This window comes from Silurus aristotelis (genome assembly GCF_946808225.1).
Source record: "Silurus aristotelis genome assembly, chromosome: 8".
Classification (NCBI taxonomy): Eukaryota; Metazoa; Chordata; class Actinopteri; order Siluriformes; family Siluridae; genus Silurus; species Silurus aristotelis.
The window spans coordinates 14,475,614-14,495,148 of NC_139581.1; the positions used below are offsets into that span (position 1 = coordinate 14,475,614).

A 19,535-nucleotide genomic window follows, 5' to 3' on the forward strand; every position below is an offset into this window, starting at 1 on the left:
CTAAGTAAAATGTTTATTTTAAACATATGTTTAATGGGTGGGTATGTTGATTCCAAATTTGAATAATTCATACCTATTTTCACGAAGCTCCGCCCTCAGAATCTGTTGTCTATACATTTACCGACAGGGGGCGCATCCAAACTCAGACAATTTTTCTAGGTGCGTTTCTCAACATTTTAATAAAACGCTGCCTGAGGCTATATCTTGAACTATTTTTTTTTTGTACCATGTTTTACATATTTCCATGTAAATGTCCGAGTAAAGAAGAAATTACTATTATTTAATAGATGAATGGCCACAACACTGTTCAATCGTCCATTACAAATGTTCCTCATATAAATGAATGCAGACTCAAACAATTGAACATTTAACTGATTTCATTAAATATACGAATATAGCATTAGTTGTAGTTTCGCCTTTTGACTTACTTTTGTATGCACAAAATAAAACTGGACAAACATTAGGAGTTAATCCCATTCACTTGGGAGTTTGACTCTCTACAGTTACCTTGGAGTCCAACAAAAATTTGTGCTGAAAGAAAAAAAAATGTAATATGACCTGATACATTACGAACTGAAAAAGCCTAGAGAGAAATTTAGTTTCTTGGCCTCGTTTTGTTTCCTTCATAAATCCAGTGTCCATAGAGAGTCCTCTGTTCACCCAGTGTATTATATCCAATGGATGAGTCTATCCAACGAAACTCATGCCCGTGCGCATGCGCAACACCAGAGATTTCTTTTTTTTTTTTTCGGGAGGGGGGGAGAGGGAGAGAGAAGGATTCAAACTTCCGGTCGTGTGTCATGGCGGCGCGGTGGAGTAGACCTGAAGCGAAAAAGCTAAACCCTGCTACTAATGCTTTATCGCTGTGAGATTTTGCCGTGTCTGGGGCTGGTTGGGGGGGTGCATTAGACGACGCGGTTCGGATTCAGGACTGCCAGGTCTGGGAAAGCGCCCGGTGCGTTTGCATCCGCTTGACCATGGCGGCACACAAGCCCGTGGAGTGGGTCCAGGCCGTAATTAACCGATTCGACGAGCAGGTAAAGGGGCCAGGCGCTAGCATGGCGGGATTGCAATAAAGTCAGCACGAAGGACGCCGTTTATTAAAAGGTGTTACTATGCGGTTTGGGCTTGTGCACGAAGCTGGGAGGAAATAAGGATATCGCTGTAACCCAGTAATAGCCTTGTTTATAGTGAACAAACGCTACATCCAGAATAACTCATCCGAAATAGTATGTAAAGAAATAGTACGCCTGTAATGGGAGTAGGTGCAGTATTATATGTAGTATGCACTATCGAATAGTGTAGTATGTGGATTTGAGTGTAGCTAGCTAGCACACGAGTCTGTCGTCCAGGTCGTAGGATTTGGCTTTTATTCTGTAACGTTTGACATTTCTGGGGAAGTGGGATACTAAGCAGGAATAATGTACGCTTGTGATTTCGGGTTGTTGCCGATTTCTTTTTGGTGTAATGGCATTCAAACCCCGAGAGGATGCGTTCACACCGGGGCTAAATATAAACAGCGGTAGCGGCCACGCACTGTGTGTTGACAAGCCGGGCTCTGGCAGGCAGCTGTGTTCACTAGCTAGTTAGCACCGCTTCCCATTCAGTGTGTAGGTCAGTGTAATGATCTGTACGGTCCTGCTCATCAACGAGCACCTTTCTGACAGTCCTTCACGTGGTTGGTTGAGTAGAAGTCTCACACCCGGTTATTTTGGGAGATTTAAAAGGCCATTGGTATTAAAGTTTGAGGAAATGAGCCAAGTGAGAACAAGCTGGTTTTCAGATTTAGCAAAGCCAGGCTTTGAGTGTAACTTCTATTAATCCGAGCAGCTTTCTGATTCGCTTCACAGTGTTAGTGGCTTTGGTGGCTATTCAATTGTGCTTGTGTAGGGGCTTAGTAGCTGCCCGAAGCTCATAAGAGTTTGATGAAAATGTAATGAGGGATTTGTTCTGTGTTTATTGTTAAGCCAGCTTAGAGCTTTTAAAATCAGGAGACTTTGTACAGTTGTTCAAGTTCATGTGCAGGCCAGGCGTCTTTTTTGCATCCTCCGCTATTGTTTCATTTAGTTTAGGTTTCCAGATTTTTGTAGGGTCGAGATATGGCAACGCTGCAAGTATCTATTACGACTGTAGTGCCATGAATCGAGTTTATTTACACCCAAATAGTTGGGTTCCCCAGTACCAGCTTCTTTTCCCTTATGTCTTTTTGCTTGCGATCATAGACACGTATTGCCATGTCAGCGCTATAAATCCAGAAAGCACCTTGAAACAATGACCTCACGAATGCCTGTGCGTGGTCATGGAAAAACAATCTGTCCTCTCCAGGGACGGTTCAGACAGCTCGGAAACAGGAGCTGGTAGATTTGTATTCTATAAAGTCAAATTGATGCGAATCACAGATTTCTGAAATAATAGTCATAATACCTGCTTTGTCAAACTCTGTGGAGGCCTTAAGCTTCTTCCTACAGCTCGCTATTCTACTTTACGCGCACGTTCTGTTAGAGTGGTGGTATGGTGACCACAAATACATATTTTAACATTACAAACGATAATTTTTCCGAAGCTCAACTACTTTTCGAATTGATGGAGTTGGTAGATGAGTTTAAGCGAATTATTCTTTGAGCACAGATGCTTGAAATGAATTCTGCTAAAGTTGGGCCTGGAAAATAAATTCGTTCTACGTGAATACTCAGAAAGGGTTCCTTTACGTGGTAACATATATTCGAGCATACCGTAACGTTTCACTAGCAAAGGCAGAGAACAGTGCACAACAAAACTTTTTTTATTAGAATGGGGTGCCAATAGGTGATTCTCAATTCATAAAAATATAATAATAATAAAAAATAATAAAGAAATAAAAACTGCATTGTAAAGAAACTCTAAAGAGCAGAAATATTGCGTCGTGAGTTATTAAATCGGAGTTATTACAACTGTTCAGACATGCCTGCGTAATCAAATAGTTTTTATGTAATTTAAATCCATGGCTTGTGTCTATATAGACACATGTAATGTCCATACTGCACTAAAGTGCACATAAGGGAAATGATTGGTCTGTGACCTTTGTGGAATTTGTAACCGTGCCTGGGAAACAAAGTGCTTGCTGTCTTTTGGCATCCTGCATTAAAATGGATGTCAACAGGGCTGGGCTGTGTGTGCGCTCGTGTGTGTACGTGTGTGTGCGCGCGCACCGGAAGTCTGACTCTTCTCTGGTCCTGGGACTTTCATTTGCAGCCACATGCTTTTCCCTTAAGGCTATGCAATAGAAGAAAGAGGGAGAGAGAAAGGGAGGGAGAGGGAGAGAGAAAGAAAGGGAACCCCAGGGGCCTCTCCTTCTCTCTTCCTGACATTTTCAAAGACACACTAGCTGCTTCTGTAGCCAGACTTTGCTGGGTTTTGAACAATTAATTTCATCTGTTTAGGGCAGATAAATATTTGCTAAAACAACCAGAAGTGTTCACCAGATGTTCCAAATTGATATCTGTTAGCTAGAATGTATCCCCCTGGTGTTTATTTACTAAACAGAACGATTAGTATTGTTGCAGGAGCGTGTTTCTTTCCTAAAAATGTCTGCTTGTTTGGAAATGTTGAGGACAAAGAGCTTCATGAACTTTTTTTTGACCCAGAAATTTGAACGCAATGCACAAGAAAGTGATTCCACATCAGGGAGCGTTTAGCAGTAAGAAAGTCTCCCCACCCCCTCAGTCTCCTTATGGTTCATTAACACAGCAAGGCCTAGTGTGCTTTCTGCATGTCTGGCTCCAGCATGCTGGGTCTGTGTGTATTAGCAGATGTGTTGATTAGCAGGTGTGCAGAGCAACTCTGAGGGCAGCGAATGCAAGTCTGGGTGCGCTTTTATTCCTTTGTTTTAGTTCCTTAGGTGTGGGAGGTTGTGGTTGGAGAGGACGGGTGGGTCTCGAATAATCTCCGTGTTGAACATGGTTTTATTCTGTTTCATGTCTCACACTGTGTTGTATGAAGTTCAGCATCATAAGCCAGCTAAAAACACTGCAAATGGTTGTTACAATTATTACACTTTCTTCTTTTCTCTATATTTTTAGCTTCCTATCAAGTCAGGACAACAGAACACTCATACCAAAGTCAGCACAGAGCACAACAAGGAATGCTTGATCAACATCTCCAAATACAAGTTTTCCCTTGTCATCAATGGCCTGACCAACATCCTCAAAATTGTTAACAATATGGTACGTTGATGTGTTTGCAATGTCGCATATAAAAATATCTTCTTTGTCCTTGGTTAGTACCATGTTTTGATTGACCATCTGGGCTAAAACTATAGCTACTGTTATACTGTTTTCTTCTGACTAATAAATATAGTTCATACCATTAGCCAGAATGTGTCTCTTGGTTAATCTCTGTAGAGTAGCAGGCATGGAAGTTGAATTTGTCTACAGTGCAGTGTCTGTAAACGCATGAACAAATTTTTGCACATTCTATTCCAAAATGAAACAATTCTTTAGCAGTGAATTTAAGGGCAGAGTATTTCTCTGATTGATGACTAGTAATATCAGAACAGCTGCCGGGTTCACTTGTCTGTCAAACAATAATGGGGGGAAAAATACACAGTCAGCACAAGTAATCTGCTTGTCCCAGCCTAGTGATTTGCCAACCCTTAATTCGGGATTTGTAAAACCATATGATGACCTGGTTCCCACAAAGCAAGTCTACACTATGATTACTGGTATCATGTGGAGTTGCATGCCTTTGATTGACACATGGGAAACTGGTCCAGATTTCTAACCGTTGTACAACATTTAAAATGGCTCACACCTGTGTTCCCTTCCTAGCGGATAATTGGGGAATCTGCAGAAAAGAACCTCTACCTCTCACAGCTCATTATCCTGGACACTCTGGAGAAGTGCTTGGCAGGGGTGAGTAGCTAATCATGTTTCACAGTTTACTGTGCAGCCATCCAGTTACATACAACATTATGGTATTTTGTATAGCTAGGGTAAAGTTGACTGTGCAATAAATGACATGGTACAAGCCGTAAAGTAAGTACAGAGTGATATAAAAGTAGACTCAAATGGTTCTGTGTCCATCTTGAGTCACTCCTCTGTCTTGCTTATGTCTGAGACCTAGGGGTCTGTTGATACAATCAGAGGCTTGTTGTCTCTCCTTGTCCAGAAAGACTTCACTGGGTTTGCCTGCACAGATTACATTTACAGATGTTTCCTCATCACGAGTTAGATTTTTCTTTTCTTCCAGAGGGTTCGACAGGATTTTCCTCTATAGATATTTTATTAATGCTCTGTCAGATACGAGACAGCTGCTCCCTTTCCTCGGTTTGTCATTGCATTCTGTTAAAAAAAGATTATAGTCTTATAGCAGATGGGTGGGTTTTCTGCGTTTTGTTTTTTTTTCTTCATCAGTGTGAGCACATGTTGGGTGTGTTGGGTATGCTTCCTTTAAAACCGAACTCTTAAGAAGTCTATTTCACGGGGATGTGAGGAGAAATGTTATTAAATGTACAGTATTTGATCAGGTGCATGCCGATAATATAAGAGGATTGTTTATTTGAAGATTTTCTAAAGCATGATTCATTATGGAAATGTGGGGAATATAAACATTTTGAGTTTAAGAATTAAGTTTAACTTTCTGGGTAAATCAAAATGTAGACCCAGGTCCCTCCATTAATATGCAGACATTCGACATCCGCTGCTGTGGACATTCTGTGTGTGGATCGGCATGTTCATGTTGTACAGGGTAAAATTTCTCTAACAGCGAAATTAGAGCTTTCCCTATGGTACTATGTGGACTTCATAAATATGAATTTTGCCATGTGTTCTTTCTATAGTAATAACTGGAGCAGTATCAGATACACCACATTAATGCAGAAGCCATGGACTAGTTAGGGTACAGGTTTAGTCTAAACTAACTTACCAGATGTTAAGCAGTCACTGTGTGTGTGTGTGTGTGTGTGTGTGTGTGTGTGTGTGTGTGTGTGTGTGTGTGTGTGTGTGTGTGTGTGTGTGTGTGTGTGTGTGTGTGTGTGTGTGTGTGTGTGGGGGGGGGGGTTCAGCAAACCAAGGACTGCTTGCGTCTAGACGAGGCAATGCTGGTGAAGCAGTTGCTGCCTGAGATCTGCCACTTCCTGCACTCATGTCGCGAGGGGCAGCAGCATGCCACCCAACTGCGCAGTTCTGCCTCAGCCGTGCTTTTCTCACTTAGCTGCAACAACTTCAGTGCCGTCTTCAGCCGCATCTCCACGAGGTAATGATTTGGGTGCATATCTGTTAACGTTGTACACCTCCTTAAACAGTTAACCCAATCATAGACACACCCTTGGCATAGTGTGCACAAGTCAAGTCATTAGCTTGGACATGAGTGATGGAATTCAAGCCTTTAATCTTTTAGGAAAAATTATCGGAGATCCCACAATTCTTCTCCACACTTGAAGCACCCATGCTGAATTTGGTTGTCCCTCTTGCCTAGGTAGCATACAAGCTGAGTCAAGACCTATGGACGGAATTAGAAATAGTGCAGACCATTGTTCTTATACAGTTGTTTATAACTTTCTGAACAGACTCGCAATCATAAAAAAAAAAGTCTCTCTTTAAAATTGTCTATTTTCTGGCAATCAGATGAGGCAATATCACTATTATCCTACAATGTAATGGTTTAATAAAAAATTTGTTCGTATTTAGCTTACCCTTATCTTTCTTTGAGTTGGGTCAAATCCTAAATGGTTTCATAGAGAAACACACAGCAGCACCACACATTTAATATATAAATTAGAAATATCTCTGACTGAGAGCATGAACATGAGCTTATATGGCTTACAAATACTTACTACTTTGAATCCTGCTGAAGCCTGCTGAAGATGATTAATATAGCGAATGTCTTTCCAAGTCTGTGATACTACAGTCAAGACTTGGACTCAACCGTACCCTAACTTGTGTGTGGGTGTGATGACTTGGACTCAAATTAGCTTCTGATTTGTCTTGAGGCATATTCATACTGTTGTTTTTCATAACAAGTTTAAACTTGGCTTTTTTTCCCTTCCTGTCCTGTTTGCAGATTGCAGGAGCTAACAGTATGCACAGAGGACACTGTAGATGTTCATGACATAGAGCTCATTCAGTACATTAATGTTGACTGCTCTAAGTTGAAGAGATTACTACAAGGTGAATCTATCTCTAATCTGTAACTGGTTTTTTTTCTTTATAAAGAAGAATTTTAGGCTCTGCTTGATTTGCTTTGATGTGTTTTGAATAATATAAAAGTCTTTTTCTTTATAACACGTGGTGATTGTATCTCAACAGAAACTGTACTAAAATTTAAAGCACTAAAGAAGCCTGCACAGCTCGCCGTCATCAACAGTTTGGAGAAGGTCCGTGAAAAATAGTTGTAGTTTTTGTAGTGGATCAATAACAGCACAAGTGTTAGATTGTTAATTTAATGTGTGCTGTTTAGGCTTTCTGGAACTGGGTAGAGTATTATCCTGATGAATTTACTATGCTCTACCAGAGACCACAGGCAGATATGGCTGGTAAGTTGAAATGTTTTAAAGATGTCAAATGAACAGATGAAGTTCTCTCATACTTCACAAGTACTTTTGAGGTGATTTGTGGGGTGATGGCTATTTATGTTGTTTTGATTTTATACAAATTGTATCTCTGTGTTTTGTCTGATAAAGTTGCTGAGTGCGTTAGACTTTTTTATTTCGGAAAAAAGTTGTGTTGTGTGCTGTATAAAAATGTGCTGTTTCATTTCGAGGGGTTTACATTTTTCTCACACACTAGTCACTATGACATTACTCTAGCACAAATAATTGCGAATATACTTATCTTATTTCTTTTTGTATAGAGGCAACCTAATGAAGGTTTTAATAAATTTGGGTGTTTAAAAACACACGTTGGGGAGATTCTGACCTGCTCTTGTTCTTCCTCTGAATGTCCCACACTATTATTTCTAGTGAATTCAGTTTGACGTATACAACAGGCAAACCGGCATGCATTCTTAACCTGTTAATGTTTATTTTTGTGTTTAAAAACAGCAGATTTACATTACTGAAACAGTGTACTGTCTCTGTAGCCCCACTTTTCTTAACCCCCACAGGAACATATACATGTACTCAGTATGTACATTTGGACCACATGCTTATTAAGCATTGGTCTAAGATATTTGCTTTGTGTTTGTGAACACATAATGTACTTGTTCATGTAGATCTTTTGGAAATGTTTCCTCGACTTGAACGCTAATCTATTGAGTTGTCTCTCGTACATAGACTCTGCAGAGAAGCTGTTTGACCTGGTAGACAATTTTGCAGAGAGCGCTAAGAGGAAAGCAGCCGTGTGGCCACTGCAAATCATACTTCTAGTACTATGTCCTGAAATCACACAGAGCATCTCCAAAGAAGTGGTGGAGGAGAGCAAGGCTAACAAGGTCAAAATTCTCTCATTCCCTTTTACACAAATAGACTAAACCGACCATTTTTATCAGCCATTATGCTTGTGACCATCTGTTGTACTGAAATAACCTGCTAATTTTACGTGGTTGCTATTCTATATTAACATTTATTGTCTTGGAAGCTTTTTACTTGTCTAGATATGTTTATTTTCTTATCCTAGATTTCCAGAAGTACAAGTCGTTTCGGACAGATTCAGATTTATTTGAATGTGTTTTCTCCATGCAGAAGTTGTTTTTGGATAGTCTAAGAAAGGCCCTGGCTGGTCACAGCAGCAGCAAGCAATTGACTGAAAGTGCAGCCATTGCCTGTGTTAAACTGTCTAAAGCCTGCACATACATTAACTGGGAGGATCATTCTGTCATTTTTCTTCTGGTGCAGTCTATTGTAATAGACCTCAAAGTAAGTTTGTGTGTGTGATTTATTTTCCATTTCAATCCCACTTTCTGAATGAGCCGAGATGTGTGTATGTGCCTGTGTACAACCTCTGTCTCTGTATGTGGACCCTCAGGCTCTCCTGTTCAACCCCACTAAGCCATTCTCCAGGGGCACCGGGTGCCAGAGCGCTGACGTGGATCTGATGATCGACTGCTTTGTGTCCTGCTTCCGCATCAACCCACACAACAACCAGCACTTCAAGGTCAGCTGTGCTCTCACACTGCTTACTCACTGCTCTCTCAGGCTTTGGAGTAATTTTAGCAAAGCACACTGTATAGTGACTGGTCAAGGTGAAGTGTCCATTTGTAAATTTGAGACATTGGACTGGTTCCTTTTTAGATTTTTAAAAGTTTTTGGTGAGTGTCTGTAATTAAATGTTTACTCCTAGTTTTTTTTTGTGTGTTCAGTGATTTGGCTAGTTATGTTATAGTGTGTGTGCTTCTGTGAGTTAATACATTTCTTGCCACTTTCTCAGGTCTGTCTGGCTTCCACCTCCCCACCAACCTTTCATTTTGTCCTGGTCAACTCTTTGCACAAAATCATAACTAATGTGAGTGTAAAATGCATAAATGTGTATGATAATCTATGGCAATCTGTGACAAGTTGTTAAACATAGTTTTACCTATTTCTTTTCAGAAAGCCTTTTATTAATTATCTATTTTTGTAATACCTCAAATTATTTGAATAAGGCATTTATATGGTGAAACGACAGTTTAACTTATACTAATTTACCCTTGTGGTAATTGCCATTTTTGTTTTGTATCTTCCTCTGATGTATAGTCTCATTTGGATTGGTGGCCAAAGATTGACACGATCTACTGCTACTCTGGAGAGTTACGTGCCATGTTTGCTGACACACAAACCAGAGTCATCCAGAGCCTCAGTGCCCATGCACCACTAAGAATGACACCAGTAAGACATGTTCTCCTTGATACTTTTTCTCAGGTATTTGTTAGATTATCGTAAAGCAATAATCAGTACAGGTGCCTCTTTAACTGAAAGTGCCAGAAATGTTTAATCTTCAACTTCCTACTACCAATATAATTGCACCACAGCTGTAATAATTTGGCTTTTTTTTTTTGGCTGTGTGTATTCATTCATTCATTCATTTAAATGCACTTATTTGCATTCTAGGCAGAATGTAACATTTCTTTTTCCATGATTGCTTAAAACAACAAAGATGGGCAGAATGAAAATGTTTTTTGTTACAGTGGGTAACAAAAAGTGTTAAGGATCAAGTTTATATAAATTTTTAAAGGTGGTGTGAGAATGAATATTTACAGAATAGTAATAGCCCTGGTGATGTTTTTAGGAATCCTCAAATTGAATTACTATAATTAAAACAGTAGGACAACTTTATCAGAAATATTCCTGAAGAACTACGAATATGTTTACACAATATTTAAATCATCAAATTTAACATTGGGATTAATTTAGGTATTGATGAAATATAAATATTTATCCCACAGAGTTTGACATTCAAAGAGAAGATGACAACCAGCCTGAAGTTTAAAGAAAAGTCTGCTGACCTGGACTCACGCTCACTTCTCCTGGCTTTGGTCAAACTCATCCATGCTGACCCCAAACTAATGTTACATGTGAGTCTTTATCACCTGGATTAGACACCCTCACTTTCTATATCACAATTGAAATTCCAGCAAAGCTGATGGCTCTCCAATAATTCTTATTGCTTAAATCGTTACAATTCTGGTGAAACGTGTTTTTTATATATATATATATATATATATGAGAGAGAGAGATTATCAACAACCTCCTGTATGTTAATGGGTTGCTGTTATGGCGCAGAACAAGCTTAAGTAGGTAAATAATTTACTTTGCAATTTGTAAGTCAATTTGTGTGTGTGTGTGTGTTGTATCAGAACCCTGGAAAGCAGGGCCAGGAGATCCAGAACAGCACGGCTGAGCTCATCATAGGCCTGGTCCAGCTTGTGCCCTTGACCCACACTTCAGAGCTCTCTCAGGAGGCCATGGAGGTGCAGAACTCTATTTCAACAGTTGTTGTGAATTAGTTTAAGAGAAGGATGTTTTTACACTATGGCATGGTGTGTTAAGTAAGTTCCTTATCCACTTTGTGATCCACAGGCGCTTCTGGTGTTGCATCAACCTGAGACCATTGAGCTGTGGAACCCTGATGCACCAATTGAGACCTTCTGGGACATTAGGTAAGTCTTTAAATAATCAGCCTGGTAGAGAGACTGTGAGCTATACTGGGAGATTTTTGTACCGTAACCTCTGTATCTCTCAGCTCTCAGGTCCTATTTCTTATCTGTAAGAAGCTGATTGGCCACCAGATGATCAACAGCACAGAGATCTTGAAATGGTTGAGGGAGATTCTTATCTGCAGAAACAAGTTCCTTTTGAAGAACAAAGTGAGTCCATAGAACATATACTTCCATTTCTTATTTTCTTGACGTTTTTTTTTTTTCCCCCTTTTCCAACTAAGAGCATAATTAGTACACCTTGAATATGCTTTTAATCTTAACTGACCAAAAGAGGACAATTCAAATTACTGTATTATTGAAAATAGAAAGTAAAAAAAAAAAAATTCTGTCAAAATTGAACTCGCACACCACAGAGATGTACGCATGGTCTGTTATTAATATCCGATATCACTAAAATAAAATCTTCTGAGACATGTTTTCTCTCTGTAGTACCAAGGCTTCCGTTTTAACTTTTTTTTTATTACAAATACAGACTACTCTCGCCCCCTGGCACAGCAAGTTATTTCCTGTCACACAGAAGCAGATTGTACATTCATTACATATATTTGATAATTTCTTTATGTTCAGACATTTTACTGATGATCTGAGTGATCCATAGTCAGTTTTGGTGGTGGTCCGATTTTTAATTGTTGGCTTTGTCTAATAGGGCCAGAAGTTGTTTTTTATTTTTTTTATTATTATTATAGAATAATGATCTTCGTTTGTTACTCTTTCTTAAATCACAGGAGAGTGCTACACAGGGGAGCCTAATCCCCATAAGCAGACAAGCGCAGACCAAGCTGGAAGTGTGCCTGTATTCATTTCTGTGGAGCCCAGATGCTGAGGCTGTACTGGTGGCCATGTCCTGTTTCCGGCACCTGTGTGAGGAGGCGGACATCCGCTGCAGTGTGGACGAGCTGCCTGTACACACGGTCCTACCCAACTACAACACTTTCATGGAATTTGCCTCCGTTAGCAACATGATGGCCACTGGTCAGTAAAGACATCCATATATTTAGTATAACTGTTTTCAAAATGTCAATTCTTTTGCTAATTTAAAGAAAAAAATGCATACTGAGTACAGGAATGCAGAAAGCTCTATTACATTAGAGGTGGTGTTAATGTTAAGCAGAATACATGCACAATGGCATCACACTAAAAACATTTCTTAACAGAGAATGCATGTTCTTTACAATGATAGCTGTGGGTTTTATTATTTAATTTTAAAATATTCTATTCTATATTATTATTCAACCCCCTAATCCAACCAACCCCCTAACCCACCAGGAGTGTATAGTTGTGGTCCATGTTGCATTAAAACTGGAATGTGCACACCTCTGTACTGAAGACTTGAGCCACATGGATTTTTAATAACATTTTAAAACTGAAGAATGTGGTGTTCATTAATAAAAATAAAAAACAAAAAAGCTAAACTGGTAAAAATATACATATGAAACATTAATATCTTGAATTGCATTAATTACATTTTTATAACATGAATATCTTCAACTATAGAACAGCAGTTGTGGCATATGTAAATACTATTGATGGCATTTCTGTCTATGGGTCAAGTGCAAGACTTCAAGGTTGAAAAAGTGATGCATACTTGTGTGAAGATTTTCTTGGTGCCATTAAGCATGTTGGAATTTTCCCAGGCATTTTTTTCATGATTACAAATAACATGCTTAAATAGTTTGTGGTTATTAATGAATAAAATGCCCAAAAAGGTTATTGGATGATATTTGCAATAATGAAAAGATGTCAGGAAAATCCAACAAGCTGAATCATCTATTGTTTGCACCTTGCACCATTAGTGCGTGTTTCAAGATATTGTTAAAATTGTATCATTTCAAAACTATAGGGGGTGCAAGCTTGTGCAGCTGACTTTACGTGTGTGTGTGTGTGTGTGTGTGTGTGTGTGTGTGTGTGTGTGTGTGTGTGTGTGTGTGTGTGTGTGTGTGTGTGTGTGTGTGTGTGTGTGTGTGTGTGTGTGTGTGTGTGTGTGTGTGTGTGTGTGTGTGTGTGTAGGTCGCTCTACCTTACAGAAGAGAGTAATGGCACTGTTAAGAAGGATAGAGCATCCGACAGCTGGTAACATAGAGGTGAAGTGTCTTTGTTTGTATTTCTCAAATCTTTTTAGTGTTTGACTGTTTAGTTATATAATCTTTCTGCTTATACCAACCTCAGGCTTGGGAGGACACGCATGCTAAATGGGAGCAAGCAACAAAACAAATACTAAACCATCCGAAGAACAAAGTTGAAGATGGTCAGGTAAGCGATGCAATAATTCAACTTTGTTCCAAAAGTTCGTTTTTTGTCTAAGTTTTTATTCTCTCTCTTGCCATGAGACTAGTTTTAGTTTTTCTTGTTTTCACATAATGTCTTTAACACCAGGCTCTTACACTTCACTTATTAGGAGTGGATCAACATGACCGGCTTCCTGTGTGCACTGGGTGGAGTGTGTCTGCAGCAGCGCAGTACTCCCAGTCTTGGTACCTACAGCCCACCCATGGGACCAATGAGTGAGCGCAAGGGCTCCATGATCTCCATGGGCTCATGTGAAGTAAACAGTGAAACACCTCTCAGCAGGTTCCTGGAAAAGCTGCTGTCCCTCATGGTGTGCACACATGAGAAAGTAGGCTTGCACATACGCACCAACGTCAAAGATCTCCTGGGACTGGAGCTGAGCCCGGCCCTATACCCTATGCTCTTCACCAAACTGCGCAACAGCATCGGACGTTTCTTTGATGCACAGGGGCCGGTAAATCGCACTGTTTCTCACTAAACATTTAAAAAGAGGATTTAGTATGATTTGGTTAAGACACCCGAGTTGATAAAAGTTATTTTAAATATTTATGTATTTATTAAACCTTTCATTATTTTTTTATTTATTAGAATGTATTTATTTCAAACTAATTAAGCTATTATTCGAAACCTCCAAAGTAGAAGTAATAAGTCGAATTGTTAATTCATAAACAGCTACATTTTGACACATGATAAAGTTTACACAAGTCTAATTGATGTTGACTTTATATTAGTTTATCAAAGATGCATTGCTGGTTTTGACCACATGGTGGCTGACTTTTCTTTCAGTACATTGTGATTTTTGAAAAAAAGTAGTTTTCTCTTAACACCTTAATTTAAATGAACAAACCCTTTTCTTTCAGCAGTGATGCACCATATTAACAAAAACTAACAGCTTACTTGCTTCATATCATTCACCAACTAATTTAAACCCCACAGTGTCTAAAATAAAACGATACTTAATTTTTTAGTTAAGGATGAATGGCAAGCAAATGTTAATATTGATTTATCAATATTGAGATTTTTTTTATATTTATTTATTTTTTTGTTAAATCATGCTGTAAATTGTGTTCGGTAGCACTTTGGATGAACTGTTGAAGAACGTTGTTGTGAATTTAATTTGTTTAATGATGATGAATGCTCTACTGCAATAGCTTTGTCATCATATTTAATTTCTATGTGTGTTTTCCCCATTCAGGTGCCCATAAATGACACAAATACATTATTTGTGGAGCAGACTATTGCAATCATGAAGAACCTCCTGGACAGCCACACTGAGGGTAGCTCTGAGCACCTTGGGCAGGCCAGCATTGAGACCATGATGCTGAACTTGGTCAGGTCAGAAATGCTGAATGATTTTACTTGAATGCATCACCATTTACTGCTGAAACCGTAAATCATTTATGCTGTTATTGAATTTACTCTTTTACATGAATCACATTCAATACCACATTATTGAATTATCTGGTGTGTAATAGTGTTTCAGAGCACAGTGACTTAAGTGGCATACAGAATTCCTTCCGCTTGGTTTATCTTTGCATAATTTAATAACTTTTTTTCCACTGTCCCATAGATATGTTCGCATTTTAGGAAACGGGGTTCATGCAATACAGATTAAAACTAAACTTTGTCAACTTGTGGAGGTGATGATGGAACGGAGAGATGATCTCTCCTTCTGCCAAGAGATGAAATTCAGGTGGGTATCCTGGTCAACATACCTAGTTACCTATTTAGACAAAATTTATGATGTCATTCATGATCATCTTATTGATAGAAGAATGTGATTAAGGGTTGTTGATACTTCAAATGTGATTAGAAATTGTTAAATATTTCTCACTCTTAGGAATAAGATGGTGGAGTACCTGACTGACTGGGTAATGGGCACTTCCAATCAAGCAGCAGATGACGATGTCAAATATCTCACACGGTACAGTTTCCGTTTTTAGACCTTTTTCTATATATTATGTTCTATATAATTTCCCACTTATGCACAGTTTTGTTGGTCTTTTTTTTTTTTGTGTAGGGACCTTGACCAGGCCAGTATGGAGGCGGTGGTGTCTCTGTTGGCTGGTTTACCACTACAGCCCGAGGAAGGAGATGGAGTAGAGCTGATGGAGGCCAAGTCTCAGCTGTTTCTTAAGTAGGAACATTGTTTCTGCTTGCATTGCGTCTTTGTTCAGTCTTATTAGTGTGTGCTAGGTCACAGCTGCTAAAAAAAAAAGTTGTCACTATCCTGTTTTTTTTTTTTGTGGTTTAAAAAAAAAAAAAAGCTTTTCTAAAGAAATTATATATATTTTTTCATATCTAGATAATTATCCATAGTTCTTACTTTTATTTTTATTCACTTTTCTGCAGGTACTTCACTCTGTTCATGAACCTTCTGAATGACTGCAGTGAGGTGGAAGAGGATGGGCAGCAGGTGGGGGAAAGAAAGCGGGGCATGTCCAGACGTCTCGCCTCACTACGCCACTGTACTGTACTTGCTATGTCCAATTTGCTCAACGCCAATGTAGACAGTGGCCTCATGCACTCTATAGGTCAGTACTGAGTTTGTACTGACAGTACTGACACCCAGACTTTCACTTCAAAATTATTCGTTAGGCTTAAACTGAATGATGACAATGTCAGGAATTTTAAATAGATTGTTTTTATCAGCAGTGCACATTTATTCTTTGATGCCTGGACATTTGTTGATTCTGGAAAACTTATTTAATATGCAAAAGAATTATGCTGTGTGAGCAAACTGCAGCAGGTTACAGTTGAAACGAATATATGTTTTGCACTGATTTCTCAGTTGACACACACGTAATATTTTCAACTAACATCTCCTAATCAGACAGGATTTACAGCCAGTAAGGAAAAAATTAGCATATTGAAGTACATTCTCGAAGTATTTCGTTACTTGGCTTGTTTCCTAATTAAATTTCTAAGCCTACCAGAACAGTTTGCTAGATCCCCGGTCAGGGAACCAACCCCAGCCACTCTTAGTGCCGGTTCCAAGCCTGGATAAATGGGGATGGTTGTGTTAGGAAGGGCATCCAGCGTAAAAACGTGCCAAATCAAACATGCGGATGATCCGCTGTGGCGACCCCTAATGGTAGAAGCCGAAAGAAAGTTTTATATCACATGGTCTAATTGCCATCTTTCCCATTTTATTTATTTATACATACCCAATGTGCTATCCTTTTTGAAAATTTTACGTTGTAAAAAGGTACCCTGGTGTGTGTTTTACAGTTGGGGTGAGCAACTGTGGGAAGGTTAGATTAATTTTAATAATGTTATATTGGCCTATTCATCTGAGATACGGTCAATACTTTTTTTAGCAGTATCTGTAGAAAACTCTAGTAGCCATTGTAAATTTTTTTTTATCTGTCTACAGGATTGGGCTACCATAAAGACTTGCAGACCAGGGCTACATTCATGGAGGTGCTGACTAAAATCTTGCAGCAAGGCACAGAGTTTGACACTCTGGCCGAAACTGTTCTGGCTGACCGCTTTGAAAGGCTGGTGGAGCTCGTCACCATGATGGGGGATCAGGGGGAGCTTCCTATCGCCATGGCGCTGGCCAATGTGGTTCCCTGCTCTCAGTGGGTATGTAATTATTATACACTAAAATAGGTCACTGGATCCCAAGGTTGATATTAAGAGTTTGCGTGTGTCACCTGCAGGATGAGTTGGCCAGGGTGTTGGTGACGTTGTTTGACTCCAGGCACCTTCTCTACCAACTGCTCTGGAACATGTTTTCTAAAGAGGTAGAGCTGGCTGACTCCATGCAGACTCTCTTCAGAGGCAATAGTCTGGCTAGCAAGATTATGACCTTCTGCTTCAAGGTAAATTGATGCTAGGGAATTGACTCTTTCAAAGCATAATTAGATAGCAATATACTCTGACAGTAATTCAGTCATTTAACAATCACAATTAGTTTTCTTTGAATCTTTAGAACTGTGGCCCTTGAATTCAGACCCGTGAAATACATAGATACTTTTCTCATTCTGGGTGGCCAACACAGTTTATAAATGAGCTGTGTGTGTGATCTACACTTCTAAGACTGCCTGTTTTGAGTCCATTTCAATTACATCTTTTTGTTGTCATTAAATTTAAGTGTAGCATAGTGAATTCTTTCATGACCCACAGTGAGCATTCCATGCATTTGCATTTGACCCTGTTGCAGCACATATTAGCTCACAGAGGCTGATCCAGGCTGGATTTTAAATGCAGCTGAGCCTAGAGTTGAACATGCTTGGGTTCAACTTTCTGCTCATTTTCAGCCTTATAAATGCTCCCACAGTCTGCTTTACACAAAGTGATCTCAACCCAAGGATGCTGCTAATCAGTTTACAAGGAGGGCATTTCTGGATAGATAGTAGTTACTGTACTGAGGCATCTCAGTTACAGGCTCAGTCATTTCATCCAAGAAAGCTGAGTGCATTTCACATGCATTTTAAGAATAAATAGGTTAAGTAAAAATTCCATTACTGTGAGCTACACCCCTGTGTTACTTGAACTAGAGCCTTGAATTTAGTTTGAAGTAAATTTAAATAGCAGCATCCACCAAATTAAACGCATTATAAAGAGTACTGACACAGTATCAAGCTTGAAAAATGCAAATGGGCATAGCAGTCAGATGTGAGAAGATTAATCCCTTATATTAGAATGTTTATTTTTGAATATTACTCATACAAAATATGTTTGGGTATCTATCTAATCTATCTATAATATACTATTTATTGTGAATAACTTTTCATTTGCTCTGTACATGTACCTTGCACAATGAAAAAGTTAAGTGAATAAATAAAAAAAATAAAATAAAAAATAAGTGTGTGTATATATATATATATATATATATATATATATATATATATATATATATATATATATATGTATACACACACACACACACACACACACACATATATATATATACACATATACACACAGTGAGGAAAATAAGTATTTGAACACCCTGCTATTTTGCAAGTTCTCCCACTTAGAAATCATGAAGGGGTCTGAAATTGTCATCGTAGGTGCATGTCCACTGTGAGAGACATAATCTAAAAAAAATATAATCCAGAAATCACAATATATGATTTATTTGTATGATACAGCTGCAAATAAGTATTTTAACACCTGTCTATCAGCTCGAATTCTGACCCTTAAAGACCTGTTAGTCTGCCTTTAAAATGTCCACCTCCACTACATTTATTATCCTAAATTAGATGCATCTGTTTGAGGTCGTTAGCTGCATAAAGACACCTGTCCACCCCATACAATCAGTAAGAATCCAACTACTAACATGGCCAAGACCAAAGAGCTGTCCAAAGACACTAGAGACAAAATTGTACACCTCCACAAGGCTGGAAAGGGCTACGGGGAAATTGCCAAGCAGCTTGGTGAAAAAAGGTCCACTGTTGAAGCAATCATTAGGAAATTGAAGAAGCTAAACATGACTGTCAATCTCCCTCGGACTGGGGCTCCATGCAAGATCTCACCTCATAGGGGTCTCAATGATCCTAAGGCAGGTGAGAAATCAGCCCAGAACTACACGGGAGGAGCTGGTCAATGAACTGAAAAGAGCTGGGACCACCGTTTCCAAGGTTACTGTTGGTAATACACTAAGAAGTCATGGTTTGAAATCATGCATGGCACGGAAGGTTCCCCTGCTTAAACCAGCACATGTCCAGGCACGTCTTAAGTTTGCCAATGACCATTTGGATGATCCAGTGGAGTCATGGGAGAAAGTCATGTGGTCAGATGAGACCAAAATAGAACTTTTGGGTCATAATTCCACTAAACGTGTTTGGAGGAAGAAGAATGATGAACACCATCCCTACTGTGAAGCATGGGGGTGGTAGCATCATGCTTTGGGGGTGTTTTTCTGCACATGGGACAGGGCGACTGCACTGTATTAAGGAGAGGATGACCGGGGCCATGTATTGCGAGATTTTGGGGAACAACCTCCTTCACTCAGTTAAAACATTGAAGATGGGTCGAGGCTGGGTCTTCCAACATTACAATGACCCGAAGCACACAGCCAGGATAACCAAGGAGTGGCTCTGTAAGAAGCATATCAAGGTTCTGGCGTGGCCTAGCCAGTCTCCAGACCTATACCCAATAGAGAATCTTTGGAGGGAGCTCAAACTCCG

The 19,535-nt window shown here is 39.2% G+C and overlaps 1 protein-coding gene across 19 annotated transcripts in view; it reads left to right on the forward strand.

Moving 5' to 3' along the window:
• Positions 1–750: 750 nt before the first annotated feature.
• nf1a (neurofibromin 1a) overlaps positions 751–19,535 on the forward strand; it is a 63,535-nt gene continuing 44,750 nt past the window's right edge. For 11 of the 19 annotated variants that reach the window (XR_014534696.1, XR_014534697.1, XR_014534698.1 and 8 more), the window contains exons 1-27: positions 762–1,037; positions 4,059–4,202; positions 4,806–4,889; positions 6,041–6,231; positions 7,039–7,145; positions 7,284–7,351; positions 7,435–7,510; positions 8,249–8,406; positions 8,657–8,830; positions 8,940–9,068; positions 9,342–9,416; positions 9,647–9,811; positions 10,336–10,464; positions 10,747–10,860; positions 10,970–11,049; positions 11,133–11,256; positions 11,835–12,081; positions 13,117–13,190; positions 13,276–13,359; positions 13,505–13,849; positions 14,591–14,730; positions 14,966–15,088; positions 15,236–15,319; positions 15,416–15,532; positions 15,748–15,929; positions 16,772–16,983; positions 17,061–17,222. Coding sequence is in view for 15 of the 19 variants with exons in the window: in XM_083548562.1 (XP_083404688.1) it covers positions 978–1,037; positions 4,059–4,202; positions 4,806–4,889; positions 6,041–6,231; positions 7,039–7,145; positions 7,284–7,351; positions 7,435–7,510; positions 8,249–8,406; positions 8,657–8,830; positions 8,940–9,068; positions 9,342–9,416; positions 9,647–9,811; positions 10,336–10,464; positions 10,747–10,860; positions 10,970–11,049; positions 11,133–11,256; positions 11,835–12,081; positions 13,117–13,190; positions 13,276–13,359; positions 13,505–13,849; positions 14,591–14,730; positions 14,966–15,088; positions 15,236–15,319; positions 15,416–15,532; positions 15,748–15,929; positions 16,772–16,983; positions 17,061–17,222 (3,648 nt within the window). In the remaining 4 variants the exon portion in view is untranslated. Of the gene's footprint in view, positions 1,038–4,058; positions 4,203–4,805; positions 4,890–6,040; positions 6,232–7,038; positions 7,146–7,283; positions 7,352–7,434; positions 7,511–8,248; positions 8,407–8,656; positions 8,831–8,939; positions 9,069–9,341; positions 9,417–9,646; positions 9,812–10,335; positions 10,465–10,746; positions 10,861–10,969; positions 11,050–11,132; positions 11,257–11,834; positions 12,082–13,116; positions 13,191–13,275; positions 13,360–13,504; positions 13,850–14,590; positions 14,731–14,965; positions 15,089–15,235; positions 15,320–15,415; positions 15,533–15,747; positions 15,930–16,771; positions 16,984–17,060; positions 17,223–19,535 lie in introns of all 19 variants that reach the window. The other 8 variants (XR_014534695.1, XM_083548571.1, XM_083548572.1 and 5 more) reach the window with 1 other exon arrangement.